Raw genomic sequence first — 27,174 nt, forward strand, 5'->3', positions numbered from 1 at the left:
GTGTGTGTGTGTGTGTGTGTGTGTGTGTGTGTGTGTGTGTGTGTGTGTGTGTGTGTGTATACACATTTATATAGGAATTCCTGTATATCCATGTATCTATAAGTGTATAGCCATCTGTATGTTAAGTTTACATTTTAACTTTTTGGTTAAGGGCAATAGTTCAGAAGCTGCTACTTTTCACTTAATGTTTTGGGCAGTGAAGGCATGCATTTGTTTTCAAAGAGGGCCAGTTTACATATGTATCTGCAGGTCTGAGCTTAAGCAGTTCTAGTCAACTTAAATTCTTCCTGTTTAACAGGGATGCCTAGGTGGCTCAGTCAGTTAAGCAGTCTGACTTTTGGTTTCATCTCAGAGTCATGGTCTCACGCCTTGCATTGGGTTCTGCACTCATCGCAGAATCTGCATGAGATTCTCTCCCTCTCCCCCAACCCCCTCTCGTGAGCTTGTGAGTGCTTTCTCTCTCTCACATCCATAAAAAAAAAAAAATTCTGTTGAGCATATTTCTCAGTACCCTGCCATGTCTCCAACCTAATGCAAAAAGGCATGATAAACTACTTTTCTCAGCAGATCTGTGCTTTTTCTCAGTGTTAGTACTTTGACTATCAACTACTTCTAGTACCTAACTTTTTTTTTTTAAATGTTTGTTTTTGTTTTTTAAAAGACTGTATTTGAGAATGAGAGAGAGCATGCATGAGCCAAGGGGAGGGGCAGAGGGGGAAGCCGACTCACTGTTGAGCAGGGAGCTTGACACAGGACTTGATCCCAGGACCTGTGCATCACAACCTGAACCAAAGGCAGATGCTTAACCGACTGTGTCACCCAGGTGCTCCTGTTTTTCTTTTTAAAGAGGATTTTATCTATAGGACACAGTGTTTTTTGTTGTTGTTGGGCTGTTTTGTTTTTTTAAAGTAGGCTCCATGCCCAGCATGGAGCTCAGCAGGCCTGAACTCACTACCCTGGGATCAAAACCCAAGCTGAGATCAAGAGTCGGGAGCTTAACCGACTGAGCCACTCAGGTACCCCTGTTTTATTTTGTTTTTCAAGTAAGCTCTACACCCAGTGTGGGGCTTTAACTCACAACCCCAAGATCAAGAGTCACATGCTTTACTGACTTGTTGGCCAGTCACCTCTCTAATACCTTACTTTTTAAAAAACCCTTATATCTGCTATTAATATATAGCATAGAGGTTAAGAAATTTAGCTTTGTCGTCAGACTTGCTTTCAAATTCCAATCCACTTCTTCCCATTTGTACAAATGTATTAAGTTTTATATTGTCTTCCTTTCCTCATTTAGAAACACACATGAAATCTGGAACTTAAACTCTCAGAAGGCTATACTGTTGTTTGTAATGTTTAATCAGAGATGCATTTAACCTGTTAGTTGAAGAGGCTAATAGATTTATTTGCTCTTTTTGGTGAAGCTCAGTAATGGGCATAGGTATTTGAAATTTCACTGATTTTTATTTATTTTTTGAGAGAGCACGTGTGCGAGTGCACAGAGGGGGAGAGAGGGAGAAGCACACTCCCCGCTGAGCAGGAAGCCCAACGCAGGGCTCAATCCCAGGACTCTGAGATCATGACCTGAGCCAAAGGCAGACGCTTAACCAACTGAGCCACCCAGGTGCCCCTGGTTTTTTTGTTTGTTTGTTTTTTTAAACATAGAAGTGCTTATTTCTGGATAATTCATCCATTGGATGAATATTTGGTTATCTCATATATATTTGTACTAGATAATAGAGATGGAAGGATAAACAAATGTTATTGCCCCCTGCTTTCACAGAATCTTACTAGCTATTAAAACTTAACCTTTGGCTAACCTGAAAACACTCAGAAGCTGCTACTTTAAGTTGATTTGTTGTGAATATTTTCCTTTGAGCAAGTCTATGAATAGTATATCAAAATTTAATTTGTTCCTAGATCACTAAAATTGGGGAGTTTTTTTTTTTGCCTTTATCTTGAATTCCTGCTTATGTCACTTATGCTTTTAAAGATTTTCCTCTTATAGACATAGGGCTTTCTATAATTAAAATTGCTTTATGGATGAGCAAACAGATTTGGGGCTTTTCCTTTTGCCTAAAATTTTCCTTGGACCTCATATAAGTGGATACAAAAAGTGAATTTTCAAGTCAGTATTTCTCAAAACTGGCATAGGTAAATATTTAAACATTTAAAAATGTTTTTTAACATTTTTATTTTTTAAATTTTTTATTTTAATTTAATTTTTATTTTTAATTTAATTTTTTAAATAATTTATTTTTCCTATTAAAAAACAATTTTAAACTGAAGTACTTGTCCACCATCATTCTTGTTTTGCCCTATTTGATGTCTGAAACTGACCAAATGTTGCTCAGTTATCTTTTCATATGTTGTAAGAAACTAGATATATCATTATCACACTCGGAGAGTGGGTACATCCGTTTCCATGGTCTCTGGGAGGTAATTTTCTCAAACAAGGTGGACTTTTGATATCTAAATAGAGTTTAATTCTGGTCTTTGGATGTGGAAGCTTTGAATGACGCACAGTAGATCCTACTGTTGAAATACTGTCATCTTGGTCTAAACTTTAGAAGGAGGATAATAAGGCTTTAGAGTTTAGATGAGTTAATTTTTTTGGTTAAACTTTTTACATATATTCTGATGTTCATTATAGGAAATAAAAGAAAGGGGAAACATCTCAATTACTAAGTAGAAGTCATGGATATTTTAATATCTCCTATTTTGTAATACAGTGCAACTATGCTTCTTGATTTTGAACCCTTTTGATTATGAAACATAATAGACAATACAAAAAAGTAGAGCTTCGTGAAATAGGAAGTCAATGTCTGTAAATACCACCAAATTAGGAAACGCAAAGCAGTACCCCAGGAACTTCCCATGGGCCCCCTCTTGATTATTACTCCTTCTTCCCTAGTTATAACTAATACCCAAACTTTTTTTTTTTAAGATATTATTTATTTATTTATTTGACAGAGACACAGCGAGAGGGAGCACAAGCCGGGGGAGTGGGAGAGGGGGAGAAGCAGGCTTCCTGCTTAGCAGTGAGCCTTATGCAGGGCTCGATCCCAGGACCTTGGGATCATGACCTGAGCTGAGGGCAGATGCTTAACGACTGAGCCACCCAGGCGCCCCAATACCCAAACCTTTAAGTAGTCATTTCTTCACTTTTTATTAACTTGATCCTATCATTACCCTTTAACAACCTCTTAATAATCTTTAATCTATGTGTGTATCCCTTATTTTCTTAACTTTATATAAATGGAACCACATTGTATTTTGATTTGTAAATTTTAGAAAAAACGTGATGAAATGAGAGTCATGTTCAAAGTCAGAAATCTTAGCTTAGTTCCCACTTCTAGCTGTGTACATCTCCTGAAGACTGTATTTCCTTTTGTACCTCATTGGAAAATAAGGACTTTGTATTGTAGTTATTGAAGGAGGTAATATATATAACAGTAAATTGCTAATATCTTTACTAAGACTGTTGTATTAAGACTATACTGAGATTTAATGAGTCTTAAAATTGTACATATTGATACTTAGTGAAGGAGACAGTTGTTTCATTTGTGCCTATGCTTGCTAGGTTGGCACATCATGTGGATTTAGTCAACTAATCTCTTAATACACAGCAAAGTATGTTATTTTATAAAGAAGCTGAGGCTGAGACAGGTTAAATAATTTGTTCAAGGTTATACCAAGTAGATGATAAACACAAACTTAAACCTAGGTTTTATCTGCAGAGCTGGTGTGGGGTTTTTAGTGGTGGTGGTGGGTGTGGGTGTGGGTGTTTTAACCTAAGTTAGGAGCTGGTTCTTAAATGAGAGAGCTGGTGTGTTTTAAATGGAACATAAAAAGTGCTTAGAGGTATATCTGATATAGTAAGTTCTCCAGTATTTGTTGGTATTTCATTTTTTAATGGTTTCTCCTTGCCTCCCATATTTTTTTTTAATTCACCTACTTGGATATGGAAGATTCTTCTCTAAATGTGGCTATATTTTTTATATGAATAAATCCAGCTCTTCAGCTAACATTTATGTGATTGGGTTTGTTTTTAACTCTGTCTCATAACTTCAGCTCAAACACTTCTCCCCCATTAATTTGTTTTCCTGTATCTTTTATGATTTGACATCTTTGGGGGAGGTACTTGCTGGCTAGGGATAGACTACCTCTTTCTAGATAGAAAGAGACAGTAAACAACTTGTCTGTGAGTCCCCCTCCCCCCTGTGGTCGAAGGATGGTTTTTATTTAAGAATTTAATTTATTTATTAAATATAGAGAGATTTAGATATTTCAGTTTTTTAAAGTTTTTATTTTACTTCCAGTATGGTTAATAGTTACATTAGCTTCAGGTGTGCAATAAGTCTTTTTCATGATTTCTCTTTTTCCCTTTAAATTCCACATATGCATATGAGTGGAATCCTGTGGTATTTCTTTTCTCTAACTGGTTTATTGCACTTAGCATAATACTCTAGCTCCATCCATCTTGTTGCAGATGGCAAGATTTCAGTCTTTTTTATGGCTGAATAATATTCCTGTGTGTGTACACAAACACGTACCTCTCTCCAGTCATTTATCAATTACCGAGGAACACTTGGGCTGCTTCTATAATTTGTCTATTGTAAAGCTGCTATAAACAAAAGGGTGCATAAAACCTTTCAAATTAGTGTTTTTGTATTGTTCAGGTAAATATCCAGTAGTGTGAATACTTGATCATAGGGTAGTTCTGTTTTTATTCTTTTGAGGAAACTTGTACCGTTTTCCACAGTGGCTGCACCAGTTTGCATTCCCACCAACAGTGTGAGAGGGTTCCTTTTTCTCCACATCCTCACGAACACTTGGTGCTTCTTGTGGTTTTGATTTCAGCCATTCTGACAGGTGTGAGGTGGTGTCTCCTTGTAGTTTTGATTTGCATTTCCCTAATGATTAATGATGTTGAGCATCTTTTCATTGGTCTGTTGGCCATCCGTATGTCTTCTTTGCAGACATGTCTGTTCATGTTTTCTGCCCATTTTTAAACTGGATTATCAGGTTTTGGGATATTGTGTTGTATCAGTTCTTTATATATTTTGGATACTAATCCTTTATTGGATATGTCATTGCAAATATCTTCTCCCATTCAGTAGGTTGCCTTTGAGTTGTTTCCTTTGCTGTACAGAAACTTTTTATTTTGATGTAGTCCCAATAGTTTATTTTTGCTTTTGTTTCCCTTAGGAGGCAAATCTAGAAAGAGGTTGCAACAGCTGATGTCAGCGACGTTACTGCGTGTGCTCTTCTCTAGGTTTTAATGGCTTCAGGTCTCACATTTATGTCCATTTTGAGTTTACTGTTGTGTGTGGTGAGAGAAAGTGGTCCATGTGGCTGTCCAGTTCTTCCAACACCATTTGTTGAGGAGACCATCTTTTTCCATTGGATATTTAATCCTCCTTTGTTGAGGATTATTTTACCATATAATTGTGGGTTTATTTCTGGGCTTTCTCTTCTATTCCATTGATCTATGTGTCTGTTTTTGTGTCAGTACCATACTGTTTTAATTGCTGCCACTTTGTAGTAGAATTTTTTTTTTTTTAAGATTTTATTTATTTGACAGAGACAGTGAGAGAGGGAACACAAGCAGGGGAAGTGGGAGAGGGAGAAGCAGGCTTCCCAGGGAGCAGGGAGCCCTATGTGGGGCTTGATCCCAGGACCCTGGGATCATGACCTGAGCCGAAGGCAGACGCCTAACGACTGAGCCACCCAGGCACCCCATATTAGAATTTGAAATCTGGAATTGTGATAACTCCAGCTTTGTTTTTCTTTTTCAAGATTGCTTTGCCTGTTCGAGGTCTTTTGTGGTTCCATATAAATTTTAGGATTGTTTGTTCTAGCTCTGTGAAAAATGATGTTGGTATTTTGATAGGGATTATATTGAATGTGTAGATTGCCTTGGGTAGTATAGACATTTTAACAATATTCTTCCAATCCATGAGCATGGAATGTCTTCCCATTTCTTTGTGTCATCTTTAATTTCTTACATCAGAGTGTAATGGTTTTCAGAGTACAGGTCTTTTACCTTTTTGATTAAGTTTATTCCTAGTTAATTGTTTTTGGTGCAGTTGTAAATGGGATTGTTTTAATTTTTCTGCTGCTTCATTATTAGTGTATAGAAATGCAAAAGATTTCTGTACACTGATTTTTGTATCTTGTGACTTTACTGTGAATTCATTTATTGTTTCTAACAGTTATTTGGTGGAGTCTTTCAGGTTTTCTATATATAGTATGTCATCTTCAAATAATGAGAGTTTTACTTCTTACCAGTTTGGATGCTTTTAAAAAAATTTTGTCTAAATTGCTGTGGCTAGAACTTTTAGTGCTAAGTTGAATAAAAGTGGCGAGAGTGGACATCCTTGTCTTGTTCCTGACCTTAGGGGAAAAGCTCTCAGTTTTTCACCATTAAGTAACATGTTAGCTGTGGGTTTTTCCATATAAGGTCTTTAATATGTTGAGATATGTTCCCTGTAGACCTACTTTACAGAGGGTTTTTTATCATAGCATATCATAACTTTTTATCAATTCAGTTTTTAATTTTCAACTGGATTACCATGAAATCAAATTACCATGGCAGTATTCTGTTTCACGTTATTCATATAAGTTGAAGTATCCTCTTAACCATATTCAAAACCCAGGCTTTACAAAGGATCTTTAATCTCTTGCATGCATTTTGACCCATTCAAATTTGACCTAATTCAGTATGTGTAATGTGCAAAATCCTTTTTAATTTAGAAGCTTTTTCTTCCACCCAGTTTATATGCATTGTCCTGAGTGGTTAACTAAATGGAGAATTTGTAGTTCTTGCTTACGGTTATAAGTCTAAGGTTTTTACTCAATGCCCTACCTTTTATGAGATAATAAGTTCTCTTAGGAATGTGCAGTGGAGTATCTTCACATTGCTCTGTTTCTGTTAACCTCTTTCAGTATCAACTGTATGCTACCTATTCCCTGCTATAATAATTGCATAGTGCTACATAAAACCTTACATTTTGATTTGTTATGAAAGAGTAATCTGTTTCTTCTCCCAAGTATGATCGACCTTAACATTGATTATTTTTTGTTTTAGCTAATGTTGCCTGTAAGAAAGTATGTCTTTAAATTTACCAGTGACTGTTAAGAAGAAAAGCACTTGTGTCCATTTAATGCATGGATTAATTTGAATATATACTGTGTTTCATCTCTGATTTTTATCTTTTAATACCTTATTTCATCACTTAACCTTTGAAGTTCCTATTTACTTATCTTGTCATCTTCTCATCAGGCTTCCTCATACAGTGGCAAGAACAGAAGCATCAAGGTCGATATCTGCAAATTCTAGCTTTACATTTCATTAGCTTTCACTTGGAGCAAGTTAACTGGTCAGAGCTTTTCATTTCTTATCTTGTAAAAGAGGAATTATTAAGCTTGTTAGAGTTAGACAAGCCTAAAAAGAGACTTGCATAATATATGAGTATTTAACTGAGTACAAACTCCACCCTGGCCCCAAACTATACCATCTTTCAGAATTCTGTTGGATACCTTAAGTGGTCTCTAAATACCCTCAGGAAGAACTTGGTTGATTAGATGATCATCTTGTATTAATGATGTCTTTTTTTTTTTTTTTTCCCTTTAAGGACTTTAAAAAAATGAAGAAAAGCTGAAGGGGGAGGTCTCTTGGTTATTGCTCTTGAAAGAGCCTCACCTTTAGATCAATTTCTTCAGTTTTTTTTTAGGAGAGGTTTTTTGTTTTTTGTGTTTTATTTAACCAGCTTCCATATTGTAACTCTGCTTTGATACCCATGGTTCCTAATGCACTGTTTTCCTTTTGTTAGATTGCATATTTTAGTTCTGGATTATCCACTAGACTTGAATACGTCTATTTTGCATCTTACAGCTCTGTTCTCTTTATTTTCTACTTTGAGGTACTAAATAATGCATTTGCTAGTGACTTATTAACTGGTGATAGAACCTACCCCATTTTGTATAGATGGGTTTGCTAGATTCTTCCCTTTATACATGAGTATAATTCCCCCATGTTCAAGTTTTTTTCTGATACTTAACTGTTTTCTGTTTGACTATAAGTTATCTCTAGGATTCTGAAGAAATTAATGAAGCAAATCAATAACAGCCACAATCCTGTGTCCCGGATTTTCACTAAGTGACATTCTTATTTAATGACTTGCTAGAACAACACTTTAGGTACATAAGAATGATATTTTTAAAAGTCTAATGTAGACCCAGGCAAAGAGTAAAGAAAATATCTATTTCGTTGAATGAAATGGGAAGGAAAGTTAATTTTCATAATAGTAAATAACAGATTTGACAGTATAATCCAAAAAGAATAGTTTTGATCTAATCTTTCTAATTACTTTAAACAGGAATAGCTGCAAATGTTGTTAACCATGATAACTCTCAAAATAACTTGAGTTATAGTATGGTTTTTGAAGCAATAGATGAAATTAAGCTTCATTAACTAATTTTAAACTTTTTTTAGGTAAATGAATTGGTGGATGCCAGAGATGTCGGCCTTGGTGCTTGGTTTGAAGCCCGTATACGTAGTGTTACTAGAGCTTCTGATGGACATTCACGTGGCAAAACTCCACTGAAGAATGGCAGTTCTTGTAAAAGGACTAATGGAAATGTAAATCATAATTCCAAAGAGAACACAAATAAATTGGACAGTGTACCCTCTACGTCTAATTCAGACTCTGTTGCTGCTGATGAAGACGTTATTTATCATATCGAGTATGATGAGTAAGTGCTCATGCTATTGAGGACTTCGTTCATATTTTTGTTTATAGAAGCAAAGCCTTCCATTTCAAGATTGTTTTCAGTAGTCTTTCTGAAGAAATCTTTTAGGGGTCATATTCAGTCTGTTACCCTTTTAGTGGTTACTGTAACAAGGGCTTAATGCTCAGTCATCTCTGGCTCCTAAATGGTTTGTAGTTTTTCGTATCTTAATGCCTGGCTTAATTTAATGTGTAAGGGTTTGTCTCTTCCTCTCTGATCTAGTTTTTGGTTTTTTGTTTTGAGTTTTTTGTTTGGTTTTGGTTTTGGTTTTGTTTTGGTATGTAATAACATGTAGAGTAGAGTTATTAGGATAAGGTTGAAATGTTTTTTAAATAGTTTATTGAGAAGATTAACATACACAGTTTACTCATTTAAAGGGTACAATTCACTGTTACTAGTGTATTCACAGGATTGTTCTTTACCACAAACCACTTTTAGAACATCTTTATCCCCTCCCCACAAAAAAACCCCATACCCAGCACTCCCCCCCAATAAAATGTTTTTAAATGTTCTTTTTTTATTTTTATTTTCTTTTAAGATTTTATTCATTTATTTGTCAGCACATGCCTGTGAGTGCACAAGCAGGGGGAGAGGCAGGCAGAGGGAGAGGTAGGCTCCACACTGAGCAAGGAGCCCGACGCGGGACTCAATGCCAGGACCCTGGGATCATGACCTGAGCTGAAGGCAGACGCTTAATCGACTGAGCCACCTACGCATACTGTTTTTAAATGTTCTTATGAAAACAGTATTACGAATTTGCCTTGAGTACCAAGATTCTAAAATTGATTTTTTTTTTTTAAACCTGTTTTCAAAATTCTAGTATAAAAGTTACCATTGGGGCAGATTTAGTATTTATTCAACACACTAAATGAACTTGTCATCACTCAAGTGATAACCTTAATATGCATGGAAAATATTAGGCTACCAAATCTTTATCAAGTATAAGAGTTCAAGATCCTAAAATGGTTTTAATTCCCCCCCCCCCCGTACAGTGGTGTGAAAGACTTTGGTGTTAACCTCGATTTCCAGGATGCCTAGAAAGGGGTCAGAGGTAGATCTCATTAGTCATTACGTTTCTGATACATCCTGTGGTTGTGGCTAACTTGCCAACATTGCTTATTTCAAATGAGACTTCATACAATAAATAGAATATCATGTAACCAGCATGTTGAATGAATATTAAGATCTGGGATTGGCCAGGACTGGCAATATTGGCAAATTGAGTCTGGGATAGAAAGGGATTAGAGTTGGTGTGTTGATAGCAATCCGTCTCTGAGTTTGTGAATGCTGTGACAGAGTATTGGGGACTGTAGCTATCTGTATATCTGCTATCAACAAGTAGAGTTCTCGATTTGCTTTGAGTTTTATTTCTTAGAGAATAGAAGAAAAGTTATTTGGCAAAAAATATTGTACAGAATGTCAGAGCAGAGAAATAATGTAATCTTTAAACTAAGTGAACTAAGGCTTATTAAATTTTTAAGTTTTAGGCAACTATTGGTTTTGGAGTAAGACTTTCCAAGGATAGGCCTGAGTTTGGTGTAATGTTAGGGCACAAATCACTATACCTTAGCATTTATTTGGCTGTTTTTTTGTGGTTTTTTGTTTTTGTTTTTGGAAGGAGAAATTTGATTAGAATAAATGTTAGTAAGAGTCTAAATCCAACATGTATGAGAAGACTAAAATTATTTGTCCTAAATACTTTTGTGATAGAATTAAATGTTTCACTGCTGGCAACTTAAAGAAAGCTTAAGTGGTAGGTGAATGTCATTCACATCTTTAAAAAGAGAAAAAGACTATATAAAACAAAGTATAAAAATGGATGAGCTTTTGGATGAGTCTCAAGTAACAGAAGTCTGGTGTAGGCACCTAGAAAGAATCATGACCCAGTATGGATAACAAATCCTGTTAAAGTTTTGTTCCTCATGGTTATTGGAAAGTAAGTTAAAAATATATTAAAGTGCCTGTTGATCTCAATAGGTTAATAAACAAGTTCTTGATTCCTTGGTTGGAGGATGTATGAGGAGTGCTGTTGGAGTGGGGTTTTTTTGTTTGTTTTTTTTTTTTTTTTGAGTAGTAAGCTCCAAGTGAGTCAATAGAATGTGGCTTTTAAATAGTTATATTGTAAGGATGTTTTATCAAAAGATAGCTAGAATAAGCAGGGTAATGTTACTGTTGTACTGACCTGATTATTCCCTACTTGGAATATTATTTTCCATCTCTCATGCTTTAAGAATACCAACAAGACAAGACCTGGTACATCTTCAGAGTAGAACCCACAATGTAAAATTATCATGAAAAGTAACTGAAAGAACTAAGTATTTAGCTTAAAAAGACATGGATCATTATAGCTTTCACATTTTAAAAGTTCTGTGTAGGAGAAAGTTCTTTACAACATAGATGGTAGATTTAGGATAACCTAAACTTCAAACCAGTCAAGTCTCTAAAGAGAGAATGGTCTGCCCTGAACAGTGAGCAGTAAACAAGCATTGGCCATCCTCAGTCATATAGACTGGGAGATTTAGTAGAGATGTTACATTGCAAAGAGAACTTATAAAGTTTAAGTGATTAGATTAAGTGACCCCTAACTTAGAATAATTTTTACTTCTGTGACAGAAGTTCTCAGTTTTTTTGGACTTAAGCTTACTTAAATAGGCATTAAGTATTTATAGGCTACCATCCCATTCCGTTTTTGATACTGATTAAGTGTTGTCATTTCCCTCGGTGAACTAACCTCATTTCTCTCCTGTTCGAGTAAATTGAAAGTAATCTGCTTAATTAATAATCATACCTCCAAACCTCTGAGTATAATAGTGTAATTTGAGCAGGCTGTCACTTAGCCAGGGCAGAGAGCTATATGTGACCAAGGAACCCCAAAAAGCCAAATAAAATCTAGTGGTGGACATGGTCCTAAAACATAAATGAAATTTGTTTTCCTAATCTTCATTTTTCCCTTCAAAAATGAAAGATTAAAACCTTGTAAATTCATAAACAGATTGAGATTTACCTGAAATATTTTAAGATTTAAGAGTTTTACTGTTTGTAAGGGTTTTTTTTTTTTTTTTTTAAGATTTATTTGAGAGAGCTCGTGCACTCACTAGCAGGGGGAGGAGCAGAGGGAGAGGGAGAAGCAGCCTCCTGGTTGAGCAGGGGGGCCCAACTCAGGGCTTGATCCCAGGACTCCAGGATCATGACCTGAACTGAAGGCAGACGCTTAACCGACTGAGCCGCCCAGGTGCCGCATAAAGGTCCCTTTTCTGTAGATTCTTAGATGGACATATACTGAATTGTTGAAAGCTTCTAGTGAAGATCTTGTAGTTCATCAATCATAAGGCCTAGATTAGGCTTGTCAGCTTTATGATTCACACCTACTGTGAATAATACAAAGCAGACATGTGATGTTAACATCAAAGTGTCTGGTACAAAGTAGGTATTTGTGGGTTTGTTTTTTTTTTTCTAATTGCTATTCTATACCACTTATCTGTTATCCTTGTCTTAGCAAGGGCTTTGTATTTTTAGAACTCAATGTAGTAAGTACTTGGGAGGAAAAGAGTTGGGAGTAGGAATATTAAAATTGTATGGCATAGCTTACAGCGATTTAGATTATGTTAAATCTTAGGTGCCAGACTCTGATATAACTTCTTACATGGATGCCCCTGTGGTCTTTAGCATAACTACAGTGTTAGTTTCATTAACTCCCAAACGAAGATACCAAGGCTTAATTATGTAACTTGTCAAAGGTGACATCTATTAAATGCTCTGACTCCAGAGCCAAGAGTTAACCAATATGCACTATTGCCAGTCAGCCTAAACTTGGTACATGGGATTGATAGTAACCTCTGTTTCTGTTGTCTTCAAAGGTCAGCCATTTTGTATGACCTAAAGACTTACTTAGACTTTGCCTGGGATTTAAAACAGGCAGCATACATACAACTTCTGTTGAGTTTAACCCTGGGTATGTAAGCAACTGAGGCCACCATACTGAATTTAATCTCGACTCCTTATTTGGCTGCTTTATCAGTAGATAAGGGCTAAAAATCTTACCCTGCTTTTGTATTAAGCAGTATCTGTTCGCAGTAGATTTGGTTTAGATTTAATTAACCAGACTAGTGGCTTTCAACCCTGGGTACACATAGTTGTCTAGGACTTACCTCCAGAACTTATAGTATTCTTCTGAGGGACTCCCAGGCATTGGTGGTTACACAAGTTCCCCTGTGATTCTAATGTGCAGCTGTGGTCGAGAACAGCTGCCCTTAGACTAGTGGTTCTCTGTATATTCCTTGGCCAGCAGCATCAGCATCACTTGTTAGAAATGTAAGTTTTTGGGCTCACTGCAGATGTAATGAATCAGTCCTGGAGTGGCCCACCAGTCTGTTTTATTTATTTATTTATTTATTTTTACCAGTCTGTTTTAATAAGTCCTCTGGGTGATTCTGCTGCACATTCATGTTTACAAACCACTCATTGATAGCTGATAAGGCTGGGCCAAAGGCAATTGACAGACACCTGCTACTAAAGAGCAATATGGGAAAAGGGTTCATAGACAGTTTGAGTAAATAGTTTATTAAAGGCCAAAGATGATATGTAATACCTGAGGAATCTGACTGTTCCTCCTTATTTTGCACATGTCCAGGTGGTTTTTGGCTTGTTTTTCCCCCCATTTTGTTTTCATATAGACAAAATTATTAGAACTAAGTCTCTTTCTAAAAGAGCCATTTCAGTCAAGCTAAATTATTTGTATGTAACTTTGAATGAAGGACTATTTTCTATGCAGTCTTTATCTGTACTAACTTTGCATAGAAAGCAATGTCCATTATGTGTTTATGGAAAATTGATGTATTATGATGTGTTGGTAAATCCTTGAGTGGGGGAAAATACTCTGTAATGGTTGAATGGTTGTTCTGCGACTAATCCTGGTTTTCCTGTTAAATTAGGCTCTTAATTATACAGTTGGTCCTTCTAAGAACTTTCTGAATTTGACCTAGGGTTTAACTAGATCTCAAAATCTTCCCTGATGCTTTCTTGCTTTTAAGGTTCACAATGCACCTTTAGTTAGTCTTAGAGCCTTAAAAGTCTTAGTCTTAAATCCCATAATACAAGGTCAAACAAGTGAATTTGGGAATACTGTTCTTGTTGATTTGCTTTCTTTCTCTTTGTCTCTTTCTCTCTCTCTCTTTTTCTCTCTCTCTCTGTTTCTCTCTCTCTCTCTTTTTTTAAGATTTTATTTGAGGGGGCGCCTGAGTGGCTCAGTTGTTAAGTGTCTGCCTTCGGCTCAGGTCATGATCCCGGAGTCCTGGGATCGAGCCCCGCATCGGGCCTCCTGCTCAGCGGGAAGCCTGCTTCTCCCTCTCCCACTCCCCCTGCTTGTGTTCCCTCTCTCGCTGTGTCTCTCTCTGTCAAATAAATAAAATATTAAAAAAAACTTTTATTTGAGAAGAGAGAGTGAAAGCGCACTGAAGAACGCGAGCAGGGAAGGGCAGAGTGGGAGGGAGAGGGAGAAAGAATTTGAAGCAGACTCCACACTGAGCAGGGAGCCTGACCTGGCTTGATTCCACAACTGTGAGGTCATGACCTAAGTCTGATGCTTAACCAGCTGAGCCACCCAGGTGCCCCAAGTGATTTGCTTTCTCTACTGCTTTATTAAACTTAGTCTAATGTAGAGATCTTGATTTCTAAATTTGAGCTGATTTCTGTAAAGAGAAAAGTAAGCTAGAAAACACCTGTTAATTTGATAAGAAAGTATATATGTAAAGAAGGAAAATGCTTAAACATGGAGGGTTTGGTGGTTTTGTTTTTAGGATTTGATTTTTTAAGGAATCTCTACACCCAACATGGGGCTCGAACTCACAATCCCAAGATCAAGAGTTGCATGTCCCACCGACTGAGCCAGCCAGGCACTCCTTATTTCTATATTGTATCTTAAGAATGAGTAATTATTGTCTATAGCTAGGCAAAGTTGAAATCTTTAAACTGAGTAAATGATTGCTAAGAGTTTTCATAATCACATGCTCTATAGTGTTCCCATTTAAAATAGAAATGTCATTTTACCTCAGAAGCTAATGTTTTTGTTTTGACTTTTTGGTAAATTATTCCAAAGTATTCTTTTTAGTGGCACCTGGATGGCTCAGATGGTTAAGCGTCTGCCTTTGTCTTAGGTCATGATCTCCAGGTCCTGGGATCAAGCCCCGTACTAGGCTCCCAGCTCATTTGTCTGTTTCTTTCTCTCTCTCTCTCTCCCCCTCCCTCCCTCCCTCCTTCCCTCTCTCCCTCCCTCTAATGAATACATAAAAATCTTTAAAATATTCTTTTTAAAGTATAGTAGCTTAATTTAATAACTGTACAGTGCCTGACAGTGTTATTTTAGCAAGTACTTTACCTGGATTGTTTTATATAATCCTCATAAAAACTCAGTGAAGTGTAGATACTTCTTTTATGTGTTAAGTGGAGATAACTGAGATTTAGAGAGGTATTAACTTGCCTGATGTTGGACAGGTAGTAAGTGGTAGACCTCAGTTCACAAAAGCACATACTTGGCAACCATTCTGTCATACTATAATTTTGAGAGAAGCCTGCTTATAAAATATAATAAAACATCTATATGTAGCGTATAGGATTGTTTACATAATTAAAATTTTTTTCTGTCTCTCCAGTTATGATGTTTTTGCAGAACAGATACCTTGAACCAAAGGTTCTTTACTTGTCCATAAGTGACTGTGTGCCTTTTTCCTGTGGGGAGAATCCATTCCTCATTAGCAGTATATGACTTTTTAAATCAAATAGGTTAAACTGCTTTTTAACACAGTGTCAAGGCTGTACCATGGGATTGAGTCAAATGGAAATGTCATAGCATCACTTAGGACTTGGAGGGGAACTTATGCTAGAATATAATTATAAAAACTCATCTGGCAAGTATCTTAGTATAATGTTGTGATTGCTTTCAGCATTCTTTAAGATTTTTCAAGCTGCTCTCAGCTTATGTTGCATGTCTTTGAGTAGCCTTAATTATTGCATATAATTATATATTGCAATAAAATATTGCAGTTCTGAATAAAACAAGTGGTATTTTTAGATAAAAGTTTTTTCTATAAAGTAACAAAACTGATTTTCTTGACTGTATTGATGTAGTGATCTGTTTCTGAAAGACTCCCAGAAATATTTTTTTTAAGATTTGTCAGAGAGCACAAAAGCAGGGGGAGTGGCAGGCGGAGGGAGAAGCAGGCTCCCTGTTGAGCCAGGAGCCTGATGCAGGACTTGATCCCAGGACCCGGGGAACATGACCTGAGCTGAAGACAGACGCTTAACCAACTTAGCCACCCAAGTGTCCCAAGGAGTCCCAAAAACATTTTAAGCAATGTCAAAATGTAATGATTTCTGAGTTTTGATGGGAGAGAAAGAGTAGATTTTTCTTTAATCAAGTCAGTGTTCTGTTGATTTTTGAGTATAGACAGCAAGAATGAGAGGTTTAATTTCAGAACCCATGTGCAGCAACCCATCTGCCCCATTGTTACTTGATTGGTATAATGTATTTACCAAAGACTTCAAATATTTCCTCCAACTTTCTCTGACATGCCATGTTCTGAATAGATCATAATCAAAAGGAGGGTGGAAGAAGTTAGGTCTGTGACTTTGTCATTGCTCTTCTATTGTGTTATAAGATCACTTAGTGCCTAGAAGAATGACTACACATATTTCACCTTTTCAAATTTATACGTCCTCCCTTTACATTAGTGTTTATCCAAAGGTTGGTCAGCAGCACTGCAGATTCATGGGGGAAAGATGTTTAAAATGTAGATTCCTGAGGGACACCAAAACTGACCCCCCACTCCTGCAGGGACACCAAAACCCACCCCCGTTCCTGCGTAGGGTGGGCCTGGGGTAGGGCCCAAGAATCTGCTTTTCAAGTAGGTACTCCAGAGACCTGGTAAGTATTCATAGTGGTAGTTCTTTTATAGTTCAGGCATTAGAATCAGAATTTGGTTTGAATTCTAGGTCTTTGGTTTATTGATAAGTCTTTGTTTTATTTGAACTCTTGCAGCTTTAATTTCCTCTTCTGTAAATATCTACTTGACCTATTTTTTCCCTAATAACCTTGAAAAATACCCAGTTAATAGTAGAATCAAACTTTCTGCATTTCATTAATAAAGCCAGGTTGGTAAGTACTCTTAAATACAGAGTTTTATCTTTGGCATAGGTGTTTTTTAACATAATTGTTATTTACATTAAAACAGTTATCTACCTTTGTTAATGTGTTATACAAATGAGATTTATTTCCATGTAATATGTAAAGCCCTATTACAAAATTCTTAATTGTCTGAGTATGCTTTACATTTAAGGTGTGAAACTTAGTAATGTTATCTGTTAGAATAAATGCTTTTTGCACGCAGTAGGACATTAAAGATTTGCTAAAGTAGAACATGCCTCCAGGTGAATGGTGTTCTTATTTAAGCATATTAGCTCCAGGAAGCCATATTTTGAAGGAAGGTTTCAGTGATACTACTTTGCTTAATACAGTTTGAGTCTAAAATTAGTGTTAGCCTACAAGCTAACCTAAGGAAACGTAGTTTACTATATAATCTATTTTTGAAGAATACTTAATTTCCCTGAAATTTAACTCCTCAGGCTTTATTCAAGGATTGTTTTGTCAATTGAAAACAGGATTGGCTTTGGCTAAGATGGCTAAGATGTCACATAGTTAAGATTAATCAAAAGCATGTACTCCAAAGGATAGCTCTAAAAGATATCCAAATATTTGGACCAATGAAAATGTTACTGAAAAAACTTGAGCTTAGGAATTTTAAAAAATTTTAATTCCAGTATAGATAACGTACAATGTTATTTCAAGTGTACAATATAGTGATTCAACAATAAGCTTAGGGATTTTTTTTTTTTAAGATTTTATTTATTTATTTGACAGAGACACAAGTGAGAGGGAACACAGCAGGGGGAGTGGGAGAGGGAGAAGCAGGCTTCCTGCCAAGCAGGGAGCCCAATGCAGGACTCGATCTCAGGACCCTGGGATCATGACCTGAGCCGAAGGCAGACGCCCAACGACTGCGCCACCCAGGTGCCTCAAGCTTAGGGATTTTTAAGGGTTATCTGATTTGTCCAAACTCTAAAGGATGCAAAGTAGCTAATTAGAATAACTTATATTAGAATAACCTTGACTTTAGGTTCTGAGAACAGGAAGTCATGTAGTACAAGAGAAAGAAGAATCCTAGTTTCATACTTCCATAGGTTATAGGATTGACCCTCAGCACCATGTAGGTAAAATTGGCCTTGATAGATTCCTACCTCTGTTTTTCAATCTTTGAGAATATTTTGAGCCCTGTTTTAGGAGTTGTTCAAGGCTCCAACACTTTCCAAAATATTTCAAATAGTCTCCTACATAGTTTTGCTCAGTGCAAATGCTGAAAGTAGTTAGTTACTTGGACCCAATTTGCAGAGGTTGTCTTCAACCATACATCGGACCTCATGGGACGGGGAGAATGCTGTATTGGGGACTGCCTGTACTTAAATTGAGTACTAGCATAATTAACAGTTGAACTGACTACAGGTTTTTTGTTTTTTGTTTTTTGTTTTTTTTTTTTTAAGAAATTTCTTATATGAGGGTTCTGGGTTATTTTTTTTTTTAATTTTATTTATTTATTTGACAGAGAGAGCAAGAGAATACAAGCAGGGGGAGTGGGAGAGGGAGAAGCAGGCTCCCTGCCGAGCAGGGAGCCCGATGCGGGGCTCGATCCCAGGACCCCGGGATCATGACCTGAGCTGAAGGCAGACACCCAACGACTGAGCCACCCAGGCGCCCCAGGTTTTTTGTTTTTAAGAACATCAAAAACAATCTTTAAAAAGCCCTTATTAGCTCTTCATTGAATTCTGTGGTCCTGCTTAACTATTTCAAGGATGAAGAGGAGACATAGCAAAATCAAGAGGATCTTTCCAAAATACAGTGGTCATAGTTTATTATAGTTGATTAAGAGCCTTAGTTATTTAAAAGCAGACTTTTCTATTTAATGAGTTACATGCTTCTACATGCTACTACAAACATTTGTAGTCCTGGTATATCCCAAACCAGTTTGAACATGGTACCTGCTCAATGAAAACTTGTTTTTTTACAGTCTAAGTATTGTGATAGAAATATGCACCCCTAGTTTCTAGAATACTCTGAGAGTACAAGGTAGAGGAGATAACTTCTGTATTCCTGAAGGAAAATAGCAGGGTACCAAGGATAAAGAAGTAGGAAATAACAGGGGTTACCTGAGGGTAAAGTATTGTGGCTGGATTGTAATAGGTACATGGTAAGTAGTAAGAAGTGAAACTAAAAGTGAATAAAGACTTTCATTTAAACATGGAAGATTAAGATGCTAGTTTGTCTCCAGTCCTTAAACCTTCCTAGAATACAGTAAAAGAATCAATGCGTAAACTCCCAAGGATAAAAAAATGGGATAGGAGTAAAAGACACAGAAAAGAAAGCAACAAACTTTTGGAAGGTAAGAAGCTAATGGGTAAATGATACCTAACTTAGCAAGCCAGAGAAAACTGGAACCTAAGGATGAGAAGCCAACAACAAGCAACTAAGTTGGCATTGAAGAACCTTTGAAAGGCTCAGGCCTTGGATTTACCAGGTACCTTGGAGGTAGGCATATGAAATAAAACTGAGAACAAAAGGATTGGTTAATTTATATGAAAGATCATTTTAACCACTCCCACCCTATTCAGGGTTTACACCAAGAAAGAGGGAGACGGTGGTATTCAAGAAAACAGGAAATAATGAAGGGAGATCCCAGCATGAAGTTGTGGAACAGGTCTAGGCCTACAGAGCCAGCTCTCCAGATTAGACTTAGGGTGAGGTCTCTAAAAGAGATGTTTTGAAGCTGAAAAGATTGGTTGAGTGCCTGAAATGTCTGGATATACAGGAGTTTAACAACCATGGCAGAATGAAGATAAAATAATGATGCAGAACAGTTAAGCATTCAGTGGAAACCAAAACTGTGGAAGAAAGGACCAGTATTAAAGCATACTTCCTTATTTACCTGTGATTTCTACTTAACATGTTTAAAAAATTATTAAAAAATACTTAGTTAACAAAGATTGTATAATGTGCTTAAGAGCAAGAAAAAGTTTGTCAGACCTTGCAGAAATAATGGGTTTAGATCCAGATAATCAGAGTTTGAATCCTGTCTCTGCTTCTTGTTCCTGTCCAAAAAACCCCTCTGTGCTTCATCTGTAAAATTGGGGGCTGGTGCTAGCACTTCTAAGAGTTGTTGTAAATATGTGAACACTTAAAGCAGGGCCATGTGTTACCAATTATAAGGAAGAGGCGTATGGAGACAAATGAGCTGTACACGAGGGATGGGTAGAATAATAGTTTAAAAAGCAAAGTATGAGCATGTTATTTAAAAATATGGGTGTAAATAAAAAGCTGAGAATTAAAAATGGTTGTATCTGGGGAATATAGGCCAGGAATATGGTGGGCTGGGGCAGGAGACTGCTTGTCCTCATTGTAAGGCTTGAGTATTAACTTTTTGAGTTTTGTACATGTATGGGAAAACTGAAAAAGGATGAGCCTTTTGTTTGGATTTTAACTTGAACCACACAGCACTCTATTATTTATTATAGACATCTTTACATTTATTCAGAGGTTGAGAGAACAGTATAATGAAACCATCCCCTAGCTTCAACCATTATGAACTCCTGGCCAATCTTGTTTCATCTAAACCAGCATCCCTAAGCACCACTGGATTATTTTGAGGCAAGTCCCAAACCTTATCTCATTTCAACCAGTAAATGGCCTTAGTAGCTATGGTGGGTGTACTGCTCCTCCCTTCAAGAAAAAAAAAAAATTTGACCAGCTGCAAGGAATAAACGCAATTAGCTGAAAACTTTTAGCAACAGCACTTTGGGGATCTGCCACAGTGTTTGAGCCAAGACCACACTCTCCCGGCACCCTCCAACCAGTGAACAAGTGTGGCCTGGCAGTTTCTGCCCACTGTGGAACCCTGTGGTCAATCTCTGTACCATAGCTCACCATTGGACTGGTCCAGACTTTGTCAGAGTTGTACCACATTCTGATGCTTTCCTTGCTCGCCCCTCCTCCTCTCTTCGCCTTTCAAAGTGACAGACATGGTCTAAGGGCTTTTGCTACCTAGTCCTACTCTTTCTCCCTATTTTTTATAGGTTCATCTTCATCTTAACATCTCAGAGCATTCAACTGGCAAAATAGCAAAAGGATTCTTATTAAAGTGTGTAAGAAAAGAACATATCAGATCTCAGACTGATTTTCTTTAAAAAGGTGTTTGTGCAGTGGACTTTAGGCTGGTGTTGAGGACTTAGCTTTCAGGAGGATTCTCCTCATTCCCTGACTTTAAAAAAAAAACCTCAGTGTGCCTAACCTGCAAACAATATTAGTTTGTGCTGAACACCTGCTTCTAGTCCCTAATAAAAATCGTGTATTCTTTACTGAACATACCTGGTAGATAATATTTCACATGTGTTGTCATAATTTGTTCCTGGAGGATTTAAGCACATTTTGTGTGACTCCACTGAGAGAGGATTTTGAGTTTGTACTTGGTTTCCTTTGATTTTACCCTATGTGTCTTTCTCCTTTGCTGTTTTTTGCTTTGCGTACTTTAATTGTAGTAAATCATAGCTGTGGAAACAACCATATGCTGCCCTAAGAAAAAGAGTCCTGTGAGTTTCCCTAGTAAATCACTGAACCTGGAGATGGTTTTGGAGACCCTAACAAATCAACAAATCTCACATGAAATTTGTAATGATTCATAAATATGAAATAACCAGCCAATAGTCTTGTCTCTTCCAAAAATATATTTAGGTTATCCAAATAAGGATCAAAACCAAGATCTACCCATAACGTTTAATTGATGAGTTAAATCTGTGAGTTGAGACTTAACCTGTTTTTTCCTTCTTGCTAATTTATTTGTGCAAGTGAGTTTTCCCAGAGTCTGGGCTTTACTGATTACATCCCTATAGTGGTATTTAACTTTTCTCTGTTAATGTTAGTTTCCTGAAAGCTTATAATTCTATCTAGAGGTTTGATTTGATTCAAATTCTTTATCTGATAAGACTAGTTGAGAGGTGATGTTTACTTATATATTGTATAATATGGGGAGGCACATAATACCTGCTGCTTTCCTTTTTTGGGAAGGGGATCTTAAGATTCAGTGTTGTCATCCTGGTCCATTTATTGTGAAATTTGCTATTAGCTTTTAGTGGTTTAGCAGCCATTAATCTTTACCTAGATCCACTATTTTGTTGTTGCAAAAAGGTGGATGCCTCCTTTTATCTTTCCTTCATTTATTAGCTGTAATTCTTTCATAAAGAACTTTAACAACCAGTTTCACATATAGAAAGATAAACTATTGATTCCTGAACTTTTTGAGTGTTGTTTTTTAGCATCCTCCAAAGGTTGGCCAGTAAGATCTTTACTTTTAAATGTCATTATTTTTTTTTAAAGATTTTATTTAAATGTCATTATTAACTAATAGATTTTAACACATTTTTTAAAGTTCTTGGTGCCCAAATCGTCCCATCTCTGGCCTGTGGAGGCTCCTTCAAGTTCAACTTGGCATAACCGTTCTTGAGGGCTTCTTTGCATTCAGGTATAGTAGGGTGTCCCAAGCCTTCTATTTCCTGCACGTTTCTTCAAGGAGCCCTAGTTCTTATTAGAGATGGTATTTAAAGCACATAGTCTGGGCTGCTCATCGATACTTGTTTGATCATGTTTCTGGGTCTTCTCATTGGACATAGCCAGGAAATACTTAAATATACCATAGGTTTATATTGCTTTGCCAATTAAATTGAGAGTAAGGAGTTATAATTTAATCTCTTTAATCTTCCATTTATTAATTTTTTCTCTTGAAAATCATGGTTCCTAATAATAACACCATTGACTTGCCTTATCCTACTCATTGTAGTTTCAGGCTAGGCAGTAGTAATATTGCAAAAAATATGATTACTGAAAAATTGGTTTTGTTTTCTACTTTATATCCTTAGGAAATAACCCTATTTAGGATGTATTGTTAATCTAGTGTTTTTAAGTCACTTGTAATGGTTCCTCCCTATGTAGTTAAGCCACCATGCTTAACTACATTAACTTAACATTTTTTAGGGATTTCTTATATTTTTTAAATTCTGCTTTGTAATTGTAAAAAACAGTACATGGTTCTATAGGTAAATCTCCCAAACAAGATACATGAAGAGAAACAGAATGCCCATCATGGTTTCTTCTATTTCTTACCTCTTTTTATAGTAACTATATTTATTAGTTTTGGTTTATCCTTCTGTTTTAAAATATAAGCATATATAATTATATATTCACACCTATTTGTATATGTATGTATACGTGTGTATGTGTGTGTGTATTTGTATTTCCACACACACTAATTAGGAAGTAAGTAGCACACTATGAACACTTTGCATCTTGCATTTTTTTTGTTGTTGTTACCAAAGCTCTCCATATAACTCCATTGTAAATACTCTGTTCCTTTCTCATGGGAGCATTGTATTCCATTATGTAATTGCACCATATGCTATTTCAAGTGGTTTTCTCCTGTAGACATTTGGTTGTTTTTAGTCCTGCTGTTACAGATAGTATAGCTATAAATAGCTTTGTGTATGGTCCTTTCATGGGGATTTTTATTTAATGTTTGGAATGGATTCCTAGAAATGGAATTCCTGGGTCAAAAGGTAAACATAGGCAATTTTGCTGGCTGTTGCTAAATTCCTCTCTACAAGGGGATAGTACTACTTTGTATTTCCATCAACAGTGTATGAGAATATTTGTTTTCCCACAACTTATGAACAGACCATTATCAAACTTTACAAAATATTTTAAGTAGATCTGTGTCTTAGACTTCAGCAAAAGTGTGATGTGGGTTTAAGATGTGATCCTAAAGACAGGGAGCTATGTTAGGCCTTGACGGTCATCTTGGAGAAATGCAGGTCTTAATTAAGGGGGTATAGTTACATTAAAGAAATGTTAAAGGTACAGCATAAGGGGGACTTACTAACTGGATGGAGGCATTATTAGAGGAATCGGGGATAATTCTAAGTTTCTGGGAGTATAAATAGTTTCCTGTAGAGAATACTAAACATCAGATTATGGGATGGGGAATTCCATCTTGGATGCCTTGAATTTGAGGTGCTTCTAAGGTATCTGTTAGAAATGTAGTTGGATATATGAATCTGAAGAAAAAGGGATTATAGTGGAGCTTATGTGTCCCCATTCTGTGTGTTAGGAGGTTTGTAGATGAAGATGCCCAGGAAAAGAATAATATTTGAGCACTTGGCATCTTCTTGACTTTGATAAGAATAGTTTGTGTCCCTTCCACGTCTGTTTTTAAACAGAGCATTGACTTAACATCTCTTTGGCCGAAATTAGAAAAAGTATACTTCATTTTCATGAGTTACCTTCTATAGACTAGTGTATATATGTAGAATATATGTATATATAATTCTGTTATGAAACTACACAAATTTCCAGGGCAAATATAGCTTAAATTCCCTTGCTCTGATGTATGGGATGATTTATTTTGCCTTATCTCTGATAAACATGGTTTTATATACAATTTTGATAACCTCAGTCAAGATTTCTACTTGAAGAAGATATTTTCTTTCTTAGTATCTACTTAGGCAAACTTTGACAAACTTAGGCAAATGGAGAATTTTTTGACCATTGAAATATGCTTTCTTACTGTATTAAACATACAGAAATATATAATTTGAAAATTATATTTTGGCATCGTGACATTACAGCTGAGAAAAGAATCTTACTTAAAAGAATAGTTTTCTGTCCTATGTGGTCTTAAGGATATTGAAGCAGGAAACAAGTTCACAAACTTCAAAATTAGAGAAGTCCTAAAAAAAAATCTAGTTTAACTTCACTTTACGGGAGAAATGTTAGTTATTTTTGTGACCAAACCTGTGTGAAACAACATGAGCGTATAAACACAAGTGTTTGGCTAGAGACCTAAATTTAGGTTTGACCGTTAAAAAATGGGATTGAAATGGGAGAAGAGCAGAACCATAGACATGATTTTGTACTTGTCAGTTTCTTTGGGATTATTTCTGTGGGATAATGACAGAATATTAACTGACATTTAACCCATTATGTACTGTTTGAAGCACTTTACAAGTCTTCTCATTTTAGTTCTGGAAACAACCACATGTGATACAGTTAACATTAAGCTACATTCTACATATGACAGAGGTTTAGTACGGATACAGAGTTTTCCCAAGAATATCCAGTAGTAAGAAGCTAAATTGGGAACTTAAACCCAGCCAGTGAAGACACCAGGATGATAAAGGACTCAAAACCTTTTTAAGTTGATGGAAATCCACTTAAAACATTTTTACTTAGAATATTGAGGGTGGCAGGGACATTTAGACTGTCCAGTATTAGGTCTTTTGTGGACAGAGTGTATAAATTTCTTCTTGGGACCTACTCATAAAATGAGTTTCAAAGCTTATGTGTGATCCAGTATCAAGTATTTTCTCTTCCCTATGTCAGAGCTATATGAAGATAGAATGGCTTCTCTGAGGGTTAAAAGTGCCCCCTTACCACTTACTGTTCAAGCAGAGGTTACATGCTTATTTGGAAGGCTTGTGGTAGAAGGGAGTTATGGCACTAAGAAGGTAAAATGGACCAGATCTACTCTGGCTCTTTGCTAATCCTGAGATTGTTCTTTTTCAACTAACTAAAATATGAAGAGACTTTGTTAAATTGGATGATTAACTAAAGATCCCACCCAGGATTTATACACATTTACTCTAAATGAGTTAGGTATTCTGTGAGAGTCCTAGGCTTGCATAGTACTTGGTTTCTTCAGAAGAACCAAGGCTTTCCTGCTAGAGCTTGCTTCCAACTTTGGACCCACTTATATTTTGAGCAGGCCACTCGGTTAAGGGTTAATGGTCTTTTCTTTGTTTCTACCTTGTTAATACCGTCACACTAGGGTATGATACTCATTCTTATAGTACACTAGGTTTATCAAACTGGAACATGCTTTTCAGTTACTGACAGGATTTGTGAAAATTGATTGCTGGGCCTCATTCCCAGATTATCTGACTCATTAGATCCGAGTGGAGCTGAAGAGTTTGCATTTGTAACATGTTCCCAGATGGTGTTGATTCTCCTGGTCTGGGGCTTATACTTTGAGAAACACTATTATAGTAGTTTGGCCTACCCCAACAGATTGAGCTTTCCAAGAGTAGGAACCAGATATTACTCATTTCTTTTTCCCCGCACTACCAAGCAATACATAAAGGTAACAGGTCTTAATTTTGTAGCAACTGTTACTGTTACATTGCTCTCTTTGGCTTGTTGATACCAGAAGTTAGGCCTAAAATTTAGGAAACTTCTAAAGCTTTAGGTTCAGATCAGGTTTCAGTTTAAGTTAAACTTACCTTTAGAGGCACAAAACCAGGATTCTGCTAGAATTATTTCACACGGGTCCACTTTTTTTTTTTTTTTTTTTTTGCCATCACTAGGCTACATGGCTACATGTAAGAACTAGAATTTTGCCTCTCTTCCTGTAAAAATGGAGGTTATTGAAACGTACTGAAATGTACTAAGTTCATGTTCTGTGTATAAAGCAAACAGATCTCAATGAACTGATCCCCAAGTTCAAGAACAGGTCAGCACCTGTTAAAGTAGTTTTTAAGCTTAGGTTAAGAAAATTTGGAGAAAGAAGAGCTTGTGTTTGTGTGGTTTTTTTGTGTTTTTTTTTTTTGTTTGTTTTTTTCCTACTCCTACCCCTTAAGCTAGCAAAGAACGTCTTAATAAAATGTTAGCAAGAACTGTTTATTCTGGCAGTTACAATCATGGAAAATACCATTTAAGTGAAATTCAGAATGATTGTTTTTATACATGTCGCATATGCTTTTAGTCTTTGGTAGTAATCATAAACAGCATTCTATGATTCTTCTCTTTTTCTCTCCTCAGATATCCAGAAAGTGGTACGGTAGAAATAAATGTCAAGGATCTTCGACCACGAGCTAGAACCAATTTGAAATGGAATGAACTAAATGTCGGTGATGTGGTAATGGTTAATTACTCTGTAGAAAATCCTGGTAATAGAGGATTTTGGTTTGATGCAGAAATTACCGCATTGAAGACAATCTCAAGGACCAAAAAAGAACTTCGTGTGAATATTATCTTAGGGTAAGATTACTTACACTGGGGGCGCTTGGGTGGCTCCGTCAGTTAAGCGGCTGCCTTCAGCTTGGGTAATGTTCCCAGCATCCTGGGATTGAGCCCCTCATCGGGCTACTTGCTCAGAGGAGAGCCTGCTTCTCCCTCTCCCTCTGCCTGCCTACCACACCCCCTGCTTGTGCTCTCTCTCTCTCTCTCTCTCTCTCTCTCTCTCT

The 27,174-nt window shown here is 36.5% G+C and overlaps 1 protein-coding gene across 3 annotated transcripts in view; it reads left to right on the top strand.

The window, feature by feature from the left end:
- UHRF2 (ubiquitin like with PHD and ring finger domains 2) overlaps nucleotides 1-27,174 on the top strand; it is an 88,008-nt gene that overhangs the window by 10,474 nt on the left and 50,360 nt on the right. For all 3 annotated transcript variants that reach the window (XM_073880758.1, XM_025887842.2, XM_025887843.2), the window contains 2 exons: nucleotides 8,498-8,757; nucleotides 26,750-26,968. In XM_073880758.1, the coding sequence (XP_073736859.1) occupies nucleotides 8,498-8,757; nucleotides 26,750-26,968 (479 nt within the window). The remainder of the gene's footprint in view (nucleotides 1-8,497; nucleotides 8,758-26,749; nucleotides 26,969-27,174) is intronic.

This window comes from Callorhinus ursinus, unplaced genomic scaffold, assembly GCF_003265705.2.
Source record: "Callorhinus ursinus isolate GAN/ISIS: 27379988/994484 unplaced genomic scaffold, GSC_fseal_2.0 scaffold39, whole genome shotgun sequence".
NCBI lineage: Eukaryota > Metazoa > Chordata > Mammalia > Carnivora > Otariidae > Callorhinus > Callorhinus ursinus.